This window comes from Moschus berezovskii, chromosome 20 (assembly GCF_049115385.1).
Source record: "Moschus berezovskii isolate FMDL1 chromosome 20, NW_MosBer_1.0, whole genome shotgun sequence".
Classification (NCBI taxonomy): Eukaryota; Metazoa; Chordata; class Mammalia; order Artiodactyla; family Moschidae; genus Moschus; species Moschus berezovskii.
This window is the reverse complement of record NC_142479.1, coordinates 57504634-57524231: the sequence shown is the minus strand read 5'-3', so window position 1 is coordinate 57524231 and position 19598 is coordinate 57504634. Positions and strand designations below refer to the sequence as shown.

Genomic DNA, 19598 nt, shown 5'->3' with positions numbered 1-19598 from the left:
CATAAAGAGTTGGACACAGCTTAGCAACTGAACAATAACAACAGGTCACAAGAAGACAAATGAAAGATGAGTTCTAGTGACTCATGGCTTTAAACTTGTAGTTAACAGATGAAAAAGGCAGCACTGTGTAAGTGGTGGCTTTCACATTGGTTTCTGTAGGCCTCCAAGGGTCCTCAGATGTTCTTCAGGTTCTATGCAGGCCAGGGCAGATTATGCATCCCTATTATAACTTATTTTTAACTGCCTTATGTACTGAAGTTCTTCTTAAGATGACTTTGAAAGCAAAACACAAATTATGCTATTTGTGAAGGTTGAAAACCTTTCACCTACAAAAAAGGGAAGGGATCTTGAGGTCAGATAGATGTTCACATTGCCTCTCTCTCACTTTGACAGCTTACCTACCTCGTTTAAACCTAAAGTTTTCTTTTTAAATATTTGATGCTTTCATTACATTTATATTCCACTGGTGTGTACAGTAGTGAAATACTAAGGCAGAGACCCCAGATATTTTCCTTAGGTTAAGAACAAATGATATTTTTGAAAATCATTGCTTTTCTATTTGTCTTTTATAAAATTGTCCTCTTAGCTTGTCAGGGAAATTCTTGCAACTGTTCTTGCATATACTAAAAGGGTATTTTATCTTATTTTTGAATTCTGATCATTTGTGTATTAACACCTGTGCTCAGGAATGACCAACAGACCAGATCTGATCGATGAGGCTCTCCTTCGACCTGGAAGACTGGAAGTTAAAATGGAGATAGGTAAATAGCTCTGTCACCGATTGGGGTAGGGGGCTGTAATTAGAGTTCATTAGCAGGAGCAAAGTCATATACCTTAATATTTGTTAGAAGAGTTGTATATCATGAAAAACAGATATGTATACACTTGAGTGGGCTATAAGAAAATCATTAGGATTATAATTATATATTTTATTTCCAATGTTATCAGGCTTACCAGATGAGAAGGGCCGATTACAGATCCTTCACATCCACACAGCAAGGATGAGAGGGCATCAGTTACTCTCTGCTGATGTAGACATTAAAGAACTGGCCGTCGAGACCAAGAACTTTAGCGGCGCTGAACTGGAGGGTCTGGTGCGAGCAGCACAGTCCACTGCTATGAACAGACACATAAAGGTCAGTAAAATCAACTGCCAGATTAGGAGTCTACAGCCCTGTAAGTCCTGTGCTAGTATTCTTCCTCTTTTCTTTCAAGCATTCCAAGGGCTAGACTAATACTGACAAACTTTTAATGGAGAACAGACATGATGAAAGGTATTAATTAATTGTCAACTGCTATGTCTTCAGAGTAGTTGGAAAAAAGATAATGGTAGCATCTGCCCCATGGAAACTACTGACCCATTTAAGTTGCCCCTATTTGATGCAGATATGTGAAGATGGTGATTTTGAAGAATTGTTTAAAAACTTGTGCTGTGTTACTTATAACATGTCATAGGAAGTTGGATGTCCTACATGCTAAAATTATGGGGGCTGCTTCATTAAGTCAACATATTAAATACCTGCTTGCTATTTTCAAAGTATTAAGCTGGAGACACAAAGCTAATGAAGCACAACCTCTTCCCACAAAGAATAGACAGTCAGGGAAATGGATGTTTGCAAATTAATACAATAATATTATTGATACTTTAGGAGAAATACATCCAAAGGATACGTTTATTTTGGTAAACAAAGCTTGATAAAGTGAATTTGATCCTTTGTCATCCCTTCTCTTCAGGTTTTACTTATCACCTGTAGTTTGATGACTCCCAGATATATGTCTCATCTTTTAAAAGTATATTTCTCCCACTTTCAGTTTTATACCTGGATGTTTTATCAGGTCTCAGATTTAATATTCCAAAACGAAATCCGCTCCCCCTTTTTTTTTTACTACTTTCCTTCCTGCTCATACTTCCCTATTTATCCCAATTTCCTAGGCTTAAAAATCTAAGATTATCTTTGATTTCTACCACTGTACTGTGTCCTGCCTCAAATTATTTGCTAGATTGTGTCTGTTTTATCTTGACAGTATCTTTTAGATCTCACTGCACCATATGATCTTCTGTTTGATTAATCTTCCTGTTTCATAGCATTCTACTCTTCAGAACCTTTCAGCGACTGACCGTGATCTACGGAACAAAGTACAGATGTCTTAGCCTGGTCTTTAACATCCTTTTAGACATGACCTTAAATTGGCCCTTCTTGATGTGTTCTCAGTTATTCTTCATACACTTCAGCCAAGCTGAAATATTTACCAGTCATCAGATATTAATGTATTTTACTACTTCTCTGATGTTGCTTTTTTATTTTTTAATGCTTTACTGAGAATCTTTACCCTCTATGTTGCTTATCTTTTCTTTCTTTCTTTTTTGGCTATTCCACAAAGCATATGGAATCTTAGTTCCCTGACCGGAAATCGAACCCTTACCCCCTGCATTGGAAGCACAGAGTCTTAACCACTGGACTGACAGGGAAGTCCCTACTTATCTTTTTGATACCTGACTCATGTACCACCACTTTCTTCAAAAAATTTTGATTCTCCCTTTCAAGAATGATGTGTTCTCTTCCTTCTTGAACTAGTAATGTATCAGGAATTCCCTGGTGGTCCAGTGATTAGGATTTGGTGCTTTTACTGCCATGGCCCAGGTTCAGTCCTTGGTTAGAGAGCTGAGATCCTGTAAGCCCCATGGCACGGCCAAAAAAAAAAAAGAAATATTAATAATAATATATCATTTATGATACCTTCTGTTGACTTTTAGTCAATGGATTTATTTTGCCTACTGTATGCCAGACACTGTGCTAAGGGTTAATGCTCCCATTTCCTCCCCTTGAGCAGCTCACAGTCTAATCCTCCTCATACAGTAATAGAAAGTACATGCAAGGTAAGAAAGTGAAAAGGTGTCAGGTGTGGTCAGCTTATCAAGTGAGAGGAGCTTTCACAGAGGAAGTTCTGGGTGAACATGTTTCCTGGTGGGGTGAGGCATTTTAGGCAGAAAGAACAACGTATGCAAAGGAAGAGAGACACAATAGCATGGTGTGTTAAGGATAATTCAGTGTTGCTTCAGCAGAAAAAGTAGGGAAGGGGAGGTAGAGACATGGTGGGGTGATAAGTTGGGAGGCTAAAGCAGGGGATGGAGCACAAAGAGCCTTTTATATTGTGCTCAGAAGTATGGACGCCTTTTCTGTGAGTAGTGCTAAGTCACTGAAGAGTTTTAAGAATAGCAGTGGCATAGTGTTAAAACATAAGCTCACTCTGGCAGCTGTGTTGAGTGGAGTATTTAGGGGAGTGAAGTTGGCGACATGAGACAAGAGAGGGGAACTTGTGTAACAATTCACGCAGGAAATAATAAAAGCCTAACATTCAGGTTGAGTATGTTTTGTTTGGGTATACCCTAGCAATGGTTTTAAACCAAGGGTCGGTAAACTATGGTCCACGGGCCATATCCGGCCAACTGTCAGTTTTTAGAAATAAAGCTTTTGGGAACACAGACCCACCTGTTCATTTATGTGTTTTCTGTAGCTGCTTTCATGCTGCAATGGCAGAATTAAGTATCTGCAACAGAAACTGCATGGCCCACAAAGCCCAAAATGTTTACTGTCTAGCTGTTCATGGAAAAAGTTTGTCAACCCTTGTTCTAGACTTGAAGTCCTTATCTTACTCATTTCTGAATCTCTCATAGTATCTAGGTCTTGATACTAAGAATATGGTAGCTGCTTAGTAAATATTTTTTAAATTAGTAAATATGTATTCTGAATCAAACTCTATCCATAAATCATAATTAATTCCCTTGCATAATATAATTGACTTTGTTCTCAATCAAGAATGCCATAATGCAAGGGTCCCTAACCCCCTGGGCCAGGGACTGGTACCAGTTCATGGTCCATTAGCAACTGGACCACAGAGCAGGAGGTGGTCAAGGGAGCGAAGCTTCATCTGTCATTCCCTGTCGCTCACATTACCACCTGAACCCTCCCGCATTTGTGGAAAAATTGTCTTCTACAAAAGCAGTCCCTGGTGCCAAAAAGGTTGGGGATGACTGCCGTAATGGAAGAGGCCACTTTCAGTTCAGTTCAGTTCAGTCGCTCAGTCGTGTCCGACTCTCCGCGACCCCATGAATCACAGCACGCCAGGCCTCCCTGTCTATCACCAACTCCCGGAGTTCACTCAAACTCATGTCCACAGAGTCGGTGATGCCGTCCAGCCATCTCATTCTCCGTCGTCCCCTTCTCCTCCCGCCCCCAACCTTTCCTAGCATCAGAGTCTTTTCCAGTGAGTCAGCTCGTCACATGAGGTGGCCAGTATTGCAGTTTCAGCTTTAGCTTCAGTCCCTCTTTAGACAAGGTGTTAAAGGTCTTTAGAATACTGGAGACCTTGTGGCGAGGAGGATAGTAGTACTACTGCTTTAAAAAACAAAAGACCCCAAGAATACCAAAGGGCTGTATAGTGTGGGAAATCAGTGCTGGAGCCTTTATTTCACTCATCCTTTCTTTCATTCATTTCAGTCATTTCATTCATTCTTCCTCCTTGCTGTAAGAAATGTCTTAGGAAAAGTGATAAAGTGATGGTGACTTCAAGAGAAATTATATAAATGTTGTGGAAACTGCTCCCCACCGTACTGATCTTTCACTTCAGTCCACCATCAGTACTTCTTGATACTATAATCCACAGTTACTAGTTTATTAGTTTCAAATTTTTCATATGCATTAGCTACTGGATTTTTATCTTATTTAGTCATTTGTCATTGTTACCACAATAACCTTATCCCCAAATGTCTCTAAAGCCATTCTTAAGAAACATGCTTTCTTCCAGCATATATTGGATTTATTTACACACGCAGTGAGGAATGGTGGGATGGTGACAGGTTTTGTAGTCAGAAGGTGTGGTTATGTGTTACTGTTCTTTCTACTTTTTTGTTTCTGATTTGTCAAGAGGAAATAACTACCTATTTCATCAAGTTTTTGTGAAAATAAAATCAAATACTGTTTGTGAAAGTGCCTTACAAACTATATAAATGTTTGTTGTTATTTCCATTTTTGTTATTATGGCTCATTTGAGAAGGTACTATATATATCCTTTTCCATCTCTGAGTTTTTTTTTAAATTTTTGTTAACTATTTGCAGTTATAATATTTCTAATTTAAAGCTAAAATGTTTAACCACCACTGTACAGAATATATTGTCCTTTAGATTTGCAAATAAGAAGTAGTACAAATAGTGGCCATTATTTCCCTCACTTTTTCCATGTGGTTAAATTATCTTTGAACTTAGGTGATGCATACAGCCTTGTGACCAAAACTTTTTGTACCAAACAGCTTTTGATTCTTTTGAGTATCTGTGAAATACCCGATGCAAAGGACTTCATAGGTACTTGAGGAAAGGGAGAGATGTGTAAGACTCTAACCTCAGGAAAGAAAGGGTGCTATTTGCTCTCTTTTCTGCATTTAAAAACAATCGGCATCGTCCAGATCTTCAGACGTTGTTTTCCCAGCAGGACTCCTCCTCAGTTGGACAAAAAGCACACGGTTTTTGCATGCTCATCGCTGTATATATTCAGAGCTTTATTAGTAGTAACTGATGGAGAAGTATTTAATTTGAAACTGAATGACTTACCGTTGGTGTAGAGCTTATACACAGCATTCATCTGTTTATTATGACGTTCTTCCTTTGTATTATAAAAAGCCATTGAGAATTTCCTGGCAATCCAGTTGGTTAGGACTCAGAGCCTTCACTGCCAGGGCCTCAGTTCAGTCCCTAGTTGGGGAACTAAGATCCTGTTAACTGCATGGCGTGGCCAAGTAAATAAATAAAGCCATTACTAGTGTTATTTTGCTTCTTTTTCAAAATAATTAGACTTGACAAAGTCAGATGCGATAAACTAAACAAGCCTTCTCTGTTAACCTGTTTTTTTTTCAGGTTTTCTGAAACAAGTGGAAGATCTAGTCACAAACACCTGATGTTCATGTCATTTATACTTAGATCCATGTTTCTGGTCACCTAAAATTCATGTGACATTTGGTTATTTTTAGCTGAAAGGAATTTCTGCTTCAGGTAGAGAAGATTCATAACCCAAATTTCTTCTGTGCTAATCTGTTATAAGGAAATAAATTCAGGACACAGGTGTACTTTATAAGGGAGTCAGAACTGATTTATGTTTACAGAATTTCCATAAAATTATTTTTTATTTTCTGTAGAGTTTTGATTGATTAAGGTCATTCTACCCTTAATTTAAGAGGAATGATAAGAACTTTGAAAGGTCAGATTTAAAAGGTTATTAAATTTAAGGGTGACCACTGGATATTTGCTAGTGTTGAAATACAAGTTTATTAGTTTCTGCAGGTATAAGCTGAAAGATGTTGCCTCTTCTGTATTGATTAGCTGTTATAAATAAAATGCAGAAAAAATCGATCAAATTCAGACAAGTGAGAAAAGTTTTTCTGAATGAGTAAAAATTCAAAGTTGTAGATTTTTTAAAATTTTTTAATTTTTGAAAAAATAGTAAAAGTTAACCAAGAAAAGTCCTTAAGAAACTTATTTTAATGAATAGGCAGAAAAAGTTTTTAACTGTAATATTGCTTACTTACAATTAGGTAACTTATAAAATTCATAGAGGCCTGAGAACAACCTGTTCTAAAATATCTGTCCCTCAACCGTCTTAATTCACCATAATTCATTGAGTGAGTCCTTTCTTAGTAGTAAAAATACAAGTTTCAGACTTGTTGCAGTCCTAGAATCTCTTATTTTTCAGCAAATGCCTAAAGATAGACAAGATTTTCCTTTCATATTGCTATATGTTTCTGTCGTTTGAATGCAGGTTCAATCTAAGAGGAAGTCATAATAGTATTTCATAACATTGTTATGAAAACACTTGCCCATGCCTCCCTATGTACACACGAGAATCATTTTCTGGGGTAATGATAACCAGGTAGATTTTTGAAGACATGGTTACATTGTGTCCTAGTTTCTAGTGTTTATTTCGGTTCCTTTTACAGGTGAACTGTTTTTGTCTCTCAGAAAGGTTCTAGAAATTTCTCTTCACCTTTGGTGCTCTGATAGCTTACAGTAGTATGTCTAGACAGGTGTAAGTTTCTTCCTGTTTACCCTGATTACTCATTGAAACCTTTAAACTGCAAAGATACATTTTTGTTCAGCTAGGAAAATTTTTTTCTTCTTTTATTGTTTTTTTCTCTGTCATTCTTTCTCTCCTCTCCTTCCTCTGAGACTTGTCTTAGATTAGGAAGTTAAAACTTCCAGATTCATGTTCCCTGCTTTTGAAGCTTTCTCTCTCACTTTGTGTGATTTCCGGGGATTTGGGGCAGGAAAGGAGATAAATAAGTGTATTTTGTTTGCCATCTTGTTCCAGTTTTCTGACAGTTCTTTTTATCCATAAGGCTGAGATTTTATAAAATGTCTGTCATTTTATTTGTCTCAGCAGTCAGTTTCTAAGGGACATAATTCATATTTTATAATAATCTTTAGAAGGTAGATATTGCTTAACATAGTTTGGTTTTATAGTCAGATTTTTTGAAGATAGGTTTTTTAAAAAAAACAACAAAAACCCATAGTACCATTTTAAAAATTAGACTCACTTGCCTTGTGATATTGGGAGTGAGCCCAGTCACGTTAAAAAGTGTGTCGGTATCTTAATCACTCATCAGGTGCAGGCAGCTCCAAGTGCTGATAAAGGCCTTGATGCTTCTCCAGATGTCTGTTCTATGTAGGAGCTCCAGGTGCAATGAGCAGAGTATTTGGAGCTGGCACACAGAGTCATGAGCACAAAGTATGAGTAAAAATCAAAGTCGTAGGTCCTTGGTCTCCCAGGATAATGGTTCACAAACCTGGTTGAGCATCAGAACCACCTGTGTACTTTCTAAAAATATGAATTCCTGTACCCTCTCCTGAATCTGTTAAGTCAAAATCCTACAGGTTTGAACTGGACGTGTGTGTGTGTGTGTGTATCATTCTGATAGGCATTCTGATAGGCAACCACCTTCTTAGAGACCCCTCTCTTTATATTTTCTTCTCCTCATGCCTCATTTTGCGGGGGGGGGGGGAATGACTATCTAATGCTCTTCAGTATAGATGTGTCGTAATTCACTTAACTGGTACCCTCTCCATGGACTTTTAATGTACTTCCTGTCTTCTGCTCTTAGAGATTGCTGTAGTAGATCTCCTGGTGCATACAACTTTGTGCACATTTGTGAATATATTCATGGGATAAACACCTAGAAGTGGAATCATTCAGGCGAAGGATGTGTATATGTTTGTGAATTTGTTTTTTATGTTTTTTATTCTGTGGAAATAGGCCTTTTAAATCCTCAAGTGTTATATTCTTAGGCTGAAAATATTCTTTAATCTTGAAAGTCCCTTACATTTTGTTTTCATTTCTCATCAGGCCAGCACTAAAGTGGAAGTGGACATGGAGAAAGCAGAGAGCCTGCAGGTGACAAGAGGGGACTTCCTTGCTTCTTTGGAGAATGATATCAAACCAGTGAGTACAAATATCAAGTGATGCCAAAGTCAAAAAAATAACAAGTCAGGAGAAAAATAAGTGCTGTTTTACCCTGTATTTTGGAAGATTATATCATGTGTAGTTTTTAAAAAAACATAAAATCTCAATAGTGTAACTGTCCAGTATAAGAAACATCTGTTCAGTAACTCTGTGCTGTGCTGTCGCTCAGTCGTGTCTGACTCTTTGCAACCCCATGGACCCATGGACTGTAGCCCACCAGGCTACTCTGTCCATGGGGATTTTCCAGGCAAGAATACTGAAGTGGGTTGCCATGCCCTCCTCCAGGGGATCTTCCCAACCCAGAGATCAAACCTAGGTTTCCCACATTGCAGGCAGATTCTTTACCATCTGAGCCACCAGGGAAGCCAAGACTTACTGAAATATTGCTCATGATAGGGAGCTTACCATCCTATAAGGCAGGCCATTCAATTTTGAGAGTTTCTAACAGTTCTTAAATTGCTTTGAACTAGTTTTTCATTGGTTCTTTATATGTCTGAAGCTACAGAAACCTAAATTCATCCTAATTCATCCATCCTTCATATATAGTTACTGACATTTAAAATTAACTCTCATCTCTTTTCTACCTTTCCCCAACCTCTTCCAGGGCATTCCTTTCTCTTGCTCAACATCTCTAGTTCCTCTCAGTCCTCTCGTTTCTGAAACTTAATTATGCTCAGTGCTCTTTTTTAAAAAGGTCAATTTTCTTAAAATATACTTAAAACTCAGTGGTCATGGTTGGAGTTTTAGCATATAAGGTACATTATTAACCTGTTTCCTGTAAAACAACCACTCATGTTTGAGTAACTGTATTAGTACAAAAATAAATTGTAGAAAGGCCTCTTAAAAAGGTGTGTATGCTTCCTTCTTTCTTAAATGGACCTTGGGTGCATGGAATTGGATTCATCTTAATCTTTGATTGATGACATACAGTCATTAGTCTACAATGTATAAATCTAGTTTATAATAATTTTCTGAGACTTTCTGTTTTGTTACATATTTTATTATCAGGAGTCATCTGTATGATTTTCTGTGCTATGCCTCATTTATTTTCATTGCTGAATAACATTCCATTGTGCGACTGTCAAAGTTTGTCTATTTTCCTGTCAATGGACAGTTGGAATATTACCAGTTTTTTGTTATTTCAAGCAGGTGCTGCTAAGGCATCCTTGAGTGAGTTTCTCCTAGATATATATTTAGAAATAAAATTGCTGAGTTGTTGGGAATATGAATGTCCAGCCTTGAACTAGGAATTTCAAAATGTTTTCCCAGTGGTCAAACCGATAAACACTTCCTCCAGTAATGTAAAGAAAAGTGAAAGTTGCTCAGTCGTGTCTGACTCTTTGCGACCCCATGAACTATACAGTCCATGGAATTCTCCAGGCAAGAATACTGGAGTGGGTAGCCTTTCCCTTCTCCAGGGGATCTTCCTAACCTAGGGATCAAACTCAGGTCTCCTGCATTGCATGCCAAGTCTTTACCAGCTGAGCCACAAGGGAAGCCCCCAGTAATGTAAAAGAGATCCTGTTCTCTATATCCTGTACAGCAGTTGGTATTGTCAGACTGAATTTTTGCCATTCAGTTAGATATAAAAATTGGAGAGGGAAATGGCAACCCACTCCAGTACACTTGCCTGGAAAATCCCATGGATAGAGGAGCTACATTCCATGGGGTCGCAGAGTTGGACACAACTGAGTGACTTCACTTTCACTATTCTTTCTAGATATAAAAATGGGATCTCATTTTTATCTTAATTTGCATTTCAATGATTACCCATGAATTAATTATTTCTTCATATGTTTGTCACCCATATGAGAATTTTCTGTGATATGCTGTTCATGTCTTTTGCCTATTTTTCTGTTGTTTGTTTTTATTTGATTTGTATAAATTCTTCATATATTATTGACAATAATTATTTGTTGCACTTATCTCCTTTAAAGACAGAAATTAACTTGTTTTAGCCCTGTCTGCTTTTTTATGACTGTTGTGACTTTTAAATATAAAATACTTTCAGCAGTGGAAATGGTTTAATATTTTGCTGTTGTTATTCATAATAGTTACCAAAAATATTAGAGCCCTGCATAACCAAACTATCTTAAAAATTTTTAAAGCAAGTAATTTGGCTATAAGGAAGAGGCAATTATGACAACTTAGTTAAGTAAGCAGTAACTTACTTTTATTTATTCCAGGAGTCTGGGGGATAAAATGAAAAATGAATGACAGGATAAGTAAGGATGACTCTATATGTTATGTAATAGTATAAGAGGGTCACTGTTTTCTGGTTCAGATATCTTAACACTGCTATGAGGCTTGGGAGTATATATCTGGGGTAATTAAGACAAAAAGCAGCCAATTTACATATTTCCTACAACAGCCTTCCAGTCAGTATTTATTAGGGTCTTCCCTTGTAACTTTTTATAGGGCCATTGAATTTACCATATCCAGAACAGGGAGTACTCAGGAATCAAAGCACTAGTATATGAAAAGACCAAAGAGTAGTCTGAAAAATGATTTGATAGCAAGGTGGTCGAGTTATGAGTATACTGTTTAAAGACAATGTTACAAAGGATGACTTTCTGTGAGGAGCACGTTCTAAAGAACTGTTAAGATATTTCCATAATTGGGGAATGAAAAATTAACTTGAGGGTTGTGATAATTTTTTTTAATTCAAAATTCTCAAGGTATATGACTTTTGCATTACTCTGGGTTTTATTTTCCTACTCATTTCTTCTCCTGCTAACCTTACGGAAGTGCTATTCAGTTAAGTAAATAGCTACAAAAGTTTTAAACTACTTTTGGCAGTTGGTTTGATGGGAGTTGCAATTTGACATTAGAAGCTGAAAATGAAGAGGGATGTGATTTAAGCCCCAATATATAGTGCAAATAAAGTTATAATATATAGCAATCACTTTCCTTTCCTCACCCTTCAGTCTTTCATTACTTCTGCTCATTTCTACGTTTTGCTAAATCTTACATTTATACATACACTTACCTTGGTGAAATTTGACTTATGTCCTCTACCACCAGACTCATGTGGATAAGATCTCCTCATTACCACTTCACACTTTTTTAAAATTTTATTTTTATTTATTATCTTTTATTGGACTATAATTCCTTTACAGTGTTGTGTTTCTGCTGTACAATGAGGTGAATCAGCTATCAGTTAAGTTCAGTCGCTCAGACATGTCCAACTCTTTGTGACCCCATGGATGCAGCACGTCAGACCTCCCTGTCCATCATCAGCTCCCGGAGTTTACTCAAACTCATGTCCATTGAGTTGGTGATGCCATCCAACCATCTCATCCTCTGTCATCCCCTTCTCCCCCTGCCTTCAATCTTTGCCAGCATCGGAGTCTTTTCAAAATGAGTCAGTTCTTTGCCTCAGGTGGCCAAAGTATTGGAGTTTCAGCTTCAGCATCAGTCCTTCCAATGAACACCCAGGACTGATCTCCTTTAGGATGAACTAGTTGGATCTCCTTTCTGTCCAAGGGACTCTCAAGAGTCTTCTCCAACACCACAGTTCAAAAGCATCAGTTCTTCAGTGCTCAGCTTTCTTTATAGTCCAACTCTCATGTCCATACATGACTACTGGAAAACCATAGCTTTGACTAGACTGACCTTTGTTGGCAAAGTAATGTCTCTGCTTTTTAATAAGCTATCTAGGTCGGTCATAACTTTTCTTCCAAGGAGCAAGTGTCTTTTAATTTCATGACTGCAGCCACCACCTGCAGTGATTTTGGAGCCCCCAAAAATAAAGTCTATCACTATTTCCACTGTTTTCCGTATATTTGCCATGAAGTGATAGGACCAGATGCCATGATCTTAGTTTTCTGACTGTTGAGTTTTAAGGAAACTTTTTCACTCTCCTCTTTCACTTTCATCAAGAGGCTCTGTAGTTCTTCTTTGCTTTCTGCCATAAGGGTGGTGTCATCTGCATATCTGAGGTTATTAATATTTCTCCCAGGAATCTTGATTCCCGCTTGTACTTCCTCCAGCCCAGCGCTTCTCATAATGTACTCTGCATATAAGTTAAATAAGCAGGGTGACAATGTACAGCCTTGACGTACTCCTTTTCCTATTTGGAACCAGTCTGTTGTTCCATGTCCGGTTCTAACTGCTGCTTCCTGACCTGCATACAGGTTTCTCAAGAGGCAGGTCAGGTGGTCTGGTGTTCCCAACTCTTTAAGAATTTTCCAGTTTATTGTGATCCACACAATCAAAGGCTTTGGTGTAGTCAATAAAGCAGAAGTAGATGTTTTTCTGGAACTCTCTTGATTTTTCAGTAATCCAGTGGATGTTGGCAATTTGATCTCTGGTTCCTCTGTTTTCTCTAAATCCAACTTGAACATCTGGAAGTTCACAGTTCACGTACTGTTGAAGCCTGGCATGGAGAATTTTGAACACTACTTTACTAGCGTGTGAGATGAGTGCAGTTGTGTGGTAGTTTGAGCATTCTTTGGCATTGCCTTTCTTTGGGATTGGAATGAAAACTGACCTCTTCCAGTCCTGTGGCCACTGCTGAGTTTTCCAAATTTGCTGGCATATTGAGTACAGCACTTTCACAACATCATCTTTCAGGATTTGAAATAGCTCAACTGGAATTCCATCACCTCCACTAGCTTTGTTCGTAGTGATGCTTCCTAAGGCTCACTTGACTTCACACTCAAAGATGTCTGCCTCTAGGTGAGTGATCACACCATTGTGATTATCTTGGTCCTGAAGATCTTTTTTGTACAGTTCTTCTGTGTATTCTTGCCACCTCTTCTTAATATCTTCTACTTCTGTTAGGTCCATACCATTTCTGTCCTTTATTGTGCCCATCTTTGCATGAAATGTTCCCTTGGTATCTCTAAGTTTCTTGAAGAGATCTCTGCTGCTGCTGCTGCTAAGTCGTGTCAGTCAGGTCCAACTCTTTGAGACCCCATAGACGGCAGCCCACCAGGCTCCTCTGTCCCTGGGGTTCTCCAGGCAAGAACACTGGAGTGGGTTGCCATTTTCTTCTCCAATGCATGAAAAGTGAAAGTGAAGTCTCTCAGTCGTGTCCGACTCTTAGCAACCCCATGGACTATAGCCTATCAGGCTCCTCTGTCCATGGGATTTCCCAAGCAAGAGTACTGGAGTGGGGTGCCATTGCCTTCTCTGGAAGAGATCTCTAGTCTTTCCCATTCTCTTGTTTTCCGCTATTTCTTTGCACTGATCACGGAGGAAGGCTTTCTTATCTCTCTGTGCATTCTTTGGAACTATGCATTCAAATGGGTATATATCTTTCCTTTACTCCTTTGCCTTTTGCTTCTCTTCTTTTCACAGCTGTTTGTAAGGCCTCCTCAGACAACCATTTTTCCTTTTGCATTTCTTTTTCTTGGGGATAGTCTTAATCCCTGCCTCCTGTACAGTGTCACAAACCTCCATCCATAGTTCTTCAGGTACTCTATCAGATCTAATTCCTTGAATCTAGTTGTCACTTCCACTGTATAATCGTTAAGGGATTTGCCATACCTGAATGATCTAGTGGTTTTCCCCATTTCTTCAATTTCAGTCTGAATTTGGCAATAAGGAGTTCATGATATGAGCCACAGTCAGCTCCCGGTCTTGTTTTTGCTGACTGTATCGAGCTTCTCCATCTTTGATTGCAAAGAATATAATCAGTCTGATTTCGGTATTGACCATCTGGTGATGTCCATGTGTAGAGTCTTGTGTTATTGGAAAACAGTGTTTGCTGTGACCAGTGCGTTCTCTTGGCAAAACTCTATTAGCCTTTGCCCTGCTTCATTCTGTACTCCAAGGCCAGATTTGCCTGTTACTCCATGTATTTCTTGACTTTCTACTTTTGCATTCCAGTCCCCTATAATGAAAAGGACATCTTTTTTGGGTGTTAGTTCTAGAAGGTCTTGTAAGTCTTCATAGAACTGTTCAGCTTCAGCTTATTCAGCGTTACTGGTCAGGGCATAGACTTGGATTACTATGATACTGAATAATTTGCCTTGGAAATGAACAGAGATTATTCTGTCATTTTTGAGACTGCATCCAAGTACTGCATTTCGGACTTTGTGGACTGTGATGGCTACTCCATTTTTTCTAAGGTATTCTTGTCCACAGTAGTAGATATAATGGTCATCTGAGTTAAATTCCTCCATTCCAGTCCATTTTAGTTCGCTGATTCCTAAAATGTTGACATTCACTCTTGCCATCTTCCAATTTGCCTTGATTCATGGACCCAACTTTCCAGGTTCCTCTGCAGTATTGCTCTTTATAGCATCAGATATTGCCTCCATCACCAGTCATATCCACAACTGGGTGTTGTTTTTGCTTTGGCTCCGTCTTTTCAGTCTTTCTGGAGTTATATCTCCACTGATCTCCACTAGCATATTGGGCACCTACTGACCTGAGGAGTTCATCTTTTAGTGTCCTGTCTTTTTGCCTTTTCGTACTGTTCATGGGATTCTCAAGGAAAGAACACTGAAGTGGTTTGCCATTCCCATCTCCAGTGGACCACATTTTGTCAGAACTCTCCACCATGACCCATCTGTCTTGGGTAACCTTACATGGCTCATAGTTTCATCGAGTTGGACAAGAATCAGCTATATATGTACTTAAATCCCCTCCCACCCCCTCCATCTCACCCTTCTAGGTCATCACAGAGCCCCAGTACAATTTCATATTTCCATTTTAATCCCTGACACCTATAGTCGGTGTTAGGGCAGTATCTCTGTGTGCTGAGTCAACCGTTTTCATGTTCTAAATCCATATTCTCCCTCTTTCTCTTTGTTCTTAACAGAAACAGCCCGTGTCCTCCTTACAAAAACAAGCACCTTGGAACATACCCTATCTCAGAGATTGAGAGGGCTTGGGCTCTCATAGAATCTGAGCCTAGAGTCTATTGTTTATTCCATTAACTAGTATAAAAGCAGTTTTTTTCCCCTAACTGGGTCAGAAGTTAAGTGAAAAATTATAAGTTTTTTTTTTTTTTGCTTTTCAGGGCTTTTATATTAATATGGGATATTGTTATAGCACTCGCATATAGGAATTATTGCTCATCCTTTATGCCTGTAAATAGTTAAGTCTTAATACTAACACTGACAGTACATTAAACTGTTCTTTTCCTTCATAGGCATTTGGCACAAACCAAGAGGATTATGCAAGTTACATTATGAATGGTATCATCAAATGGGGTGATCCAGTTACTCGAGTTCTAGAAGATGGGGAACTTCTGGTTCAACAGACTAAAAACAGTGACCGCACACCATTGGTCAGCGTCCTCTTGGAAGGTGAGAAAAAGTGATGAGATGGCATCAAAAGTTTTTTTTTTTTTAAAGCACTTAAACAAAACCATTTAGCACATTCCAGAAGACTGAATTTTCAGTTCTAAACTTGTTCATGATCTGAAAATCGCGATCCGTTCTGTGTTCCAATATTGTGCACAAATTTAAATTTTCTTGGAGTAGAATGTTACTGATGATTGATAGTAACTCATTTTCTGTATCTAAATTTCTCTGTTACTTAATAGACTCTTATGATACAACATAGTACTCAATTCAGTTAAATAAATGTTCACTGAGTACTTACTATGTTTTAAGCATTGAATTGGTCCTGGGAGACACAAAGACATTCACAGAGATCAGTTTGGTCATGAAAAAGGCCTAACTACCATGTTTGTGTGTAAGGGTATATGAATGCAAGTCATCTTGCCCAGAAGTGGTCAAAGAAACTGTTCAGTATAGACTTTGAAGGATCAGTGAGGATTTTACCAAGTAGACAAAAAAGGAAGGACATTCTATTCTCCAATTATTTTTTATTGCTATTAGTAGAACAACAGAAAAGTTCAGAGAGTCCACATGACAATGGAATCTAGCTCTTCCCAAAGGTCTGAGGGTTAGGGCTCCCTGAGAAGCACATTAAGCCAAGACCAGAAGGATGAGGAGAAGCTGGTTGGGCAGAGTAACTGGGGACAGTGTTCTAAGCAGAGGGACCAGTGTATGCAAAAGCCCAGGGTTGGAAAGAGGCTGAAACAGAAAGGGAGACTGGCTAAAAGGTGAAACTGAAGTAGACAGGAGCCAGTTCATGCAAAGCCTAGTAGACCACATTAATGATTTAGACTCTTATCTGAGGGGCAACGGGGAGCCATTTGTAGGGTTTTTTGCACTGAAGTGATATGATCAGATTTGTATTTTCAAAACATCATGACCACTTTGTGATAGAGATTGGATTAGAGTGGCGAAAATATTAATATATGGGAAAGACCAGTGGTGAGAAGCAGTTGCGATAGTCTTAATGAGAGCTGATTACGGTTTGAAGCTACATAGTAGTAGAAGAAATGGAGTCATGTAGACTATTTTGAGGAATATTTAGGAGGTAGAATAAAAGACTTTATAATAATTATTGATTAAGTATTAAGCATAATGAAGCTAACATTCTTTGAACTCTTAACTGTTTGCCAGTCACTCTACTAGCACTTTACACATACCTTCTCATTTAAACCCCACTTCAGTCCTTCAAGGGTAGATGCTGCTATATCTGTATTTTGTAGATGAGGAAGCTGAAGCTTAGAAACAGTAGCTAGATTGAATATGGAGAGAGGTATCAAACATGATCCCCAAGTTTCTGTTATTCAGGGCTGGTGAATGATGTTGTTTACTAAGAGTGGGAGCTCTAGTAGAGAAGTTCATTTCAGAAACAAAGATCACGAGTTCACTTCTAGACACATAAGTTCAAGGTTCCTATAGGATGATTGAGCTTCTCTGGTGGCTCAGCAGTAAAGAATCCATCTGCAGTACAGGAGACGTGGATTCAATCCCTTTGTCGGGAAGATCCCCTGGAGAAAAAAATGGAAACCCACTCCAGTATTTTTGCCTGGGAAATCCCATAGACAGAGGCACCTGGCAGGCTGCAGCCCATGGGGTTGCAAAAGAGTGGGACATGACTTAGCGACTAAACAACAAATACCTTCCTTAAACAGCCTGAGTCACTGAATCAGTTCTATTCTATGGGATAACTGAATGGAAAATGTTGAGTAGCCCATTGGATATGTAGGCCCACTGCTCAGAAGACAAGTCTAGCTAGTTGTATACATTCATGAGTTGGTCAGTGTGTAGACTGTTGCTCAATCGATGGGAGTGGATGAAGTCACTTAGAAAAAGGGAAGGTTGAGAAGGAAGAGGGGTCTGGGACTGATCTCTGAGGTGTGTCAATGTTGAAGGACTAAGTAAAGCAGGAAGAATTGACAAAGGAGATTGAGCAAGAATAACCAGAGAGTTAAGAGAAGGAAAAGAGAACGTGCTGTCACAGAAGGCAAGAAAGGTATTTAAAGACGAGAGCTGTCAATTGTATCAAATACTCCTAAGAGGCTAGCAGATTACAGTGTTGGACTTGGTGAGATCGAGGTCATTGGTGGCCCTGATGGGAGCCTGTGCCATGTAATGGCAATGGAAGCCATGAGGTTGGTTTGAGGATGGTTGAAAGGTGAGTGAAGGCAGCTGGAGTAGATAATTGTTTAGGGAGGTTCCAGTTTGAAGGGACAAGGCAGAGTAGTGTTGAAAGTAGTGAAGTCAAAAAAGAGTCATTTTTATTAAACTGTCAGTAGTCTAGAGCATGTTTAAATGCTGTTGGAAAGGCTCCAGGGAAGAGGGATAGGTGAAACATATAGGGGAGAGGGTACAGTTGATGATGTCAGGTTTCTGAGAAGATGGGAAAGAATAATTGATCGGTTTATGGGTGGGAGAGGGGCATATCTTTTATTACACAGAAGGGAAGGAGGAGTTGTCTAAATACCGATGAGTTTATAGATTTTGTTGCCTTCATGAGAAGACCTGAGTCTAGCTTTCTAGCCTGGTGGCTCAGCAATAAAGAATCTACCTGCAATGCAGAAGACGCAGGAGACCTGGGTTCGATCCCTGGGTTGGGAAGAGCCCTTGGAGAAGGGCATGACAACACACTCCATTATTCTTGCCTAGAGAATCCCACGGACAGAGGAGCTTGGCAGGCTTCAGTTCACAGGATCGCAGAGAGTCGGACACAACTGAAGCAGCTGAGCAGGGGCAATTTTCCCTGCCCCTAATATCATCTCCTAAGAAGATTGTATTTTTTTTGTCAGACAATTGATTTGATAGAACTAATAAGTACTGAAATGCATTTGAATGCATTCTCTCTTTTTTTTTTAAAGAAGCAAAACCCTTGTATTTTGTATATTTAGCCAGAAGCTTGAAAGATTAAGGTTATGTGACAAAGAAAGAAGGAATATATTTCATCATACTTTTGAGAAATGCTAATCAGTTTGTTTAGTTGCTAATAAGAGAAAACATGTCTGCCGTGAAATTGTGTCAGGAAATGTTAATGAGCAGCTGGTTGAGGCCTCAGTCCTTTGTGGATAAAAGTTTAAACTTGTTGGTTCTCCTTTGCTTAGGTTGGCTTTTTTCCCCTGACTTGCTCCTGTCGTTATGCAGGCCCTCCTCACAGTGGGAAGACAGCTTTAGCTGCTAGGATTGCAGAGGAATCCAACTTCCCCTTCATCAAGATCTGTTCTCCTGATAAGATGATTGGCTTTTCTGAGACAGCCAAGTGTCAGGCCATGAAGAAGGTATTGAGAATTTTACTTTCATTTTGACTTCCTACCTTCTAGATGTACGTGTGTGTGTATACATACACATGTACATATATATTTATCTTTGCACATGTATATACATAGACACACACACACGTGTATATATATAAGCCATAACAGTTATGTTCTTCTCAAGTGAAATGATCAGCAGAATTTGGGGGGAGGGAAACAGTGACTGTTCTAAATATAGTATTTAACTTTATAATGTATTTTTATTAGAGTACCTTTATCTTCCAGATTATGCTTTACTTAGTATGTATTAGGATTATTTTTCATTTCTTAAGTTTGTATCCACTGAAAGGTCTGAGTTAAGTGTGTTTGAGTAGAGTGGAGCAAATTCATTTAGGATTTTTTAAGTTCTCTCGTCAATCTGCAAAATCAGAATGGGGTCAGTTAAGTTGACTGTATTGTTTGGGAAAGAACAAAGTTATATCATTGGAAAGATATTCTCAAAACCCCCACAGAAAGATGGTGATGTCTTAGATAATAATCAGCGTCCACC

General features: G+C 38.7%; 1 protein-coding gene across 2 annotated transcripts in view; it reads left to right on the top strand.

Annotated features, from left to right (window-relative positions):
• The window catches only part of NSF (N-ethylmaleimide sensitive factor, vesicle fusing ATPase), a 152848-nt gene that overhangs the window by 96554 nt on the left and 36696 nt on the right, over positions 1-19598 (top strand). For both annotated transcript variants that reach the window (XM_055408110.2, XM_088829180.1), the window contains exons 11-15: positions 687-761; positions 949-1136; positions 8389-8484; positions 15611-15767; positions 18939-19072. In XM_055408110.2, coding sequence (XP_055264085.1) covers positions 687-761; positions 949-1136; positions 8389-8484; positions 15611-15767; positions 18939-19072 — 650 coding nt within the window. The remainder of the gene's footprint in view (positions 1-686; positions 762-948; positions 1137-8388; positions 8485-15610; positions 15768-18938; positions 19073-19598) is intronic.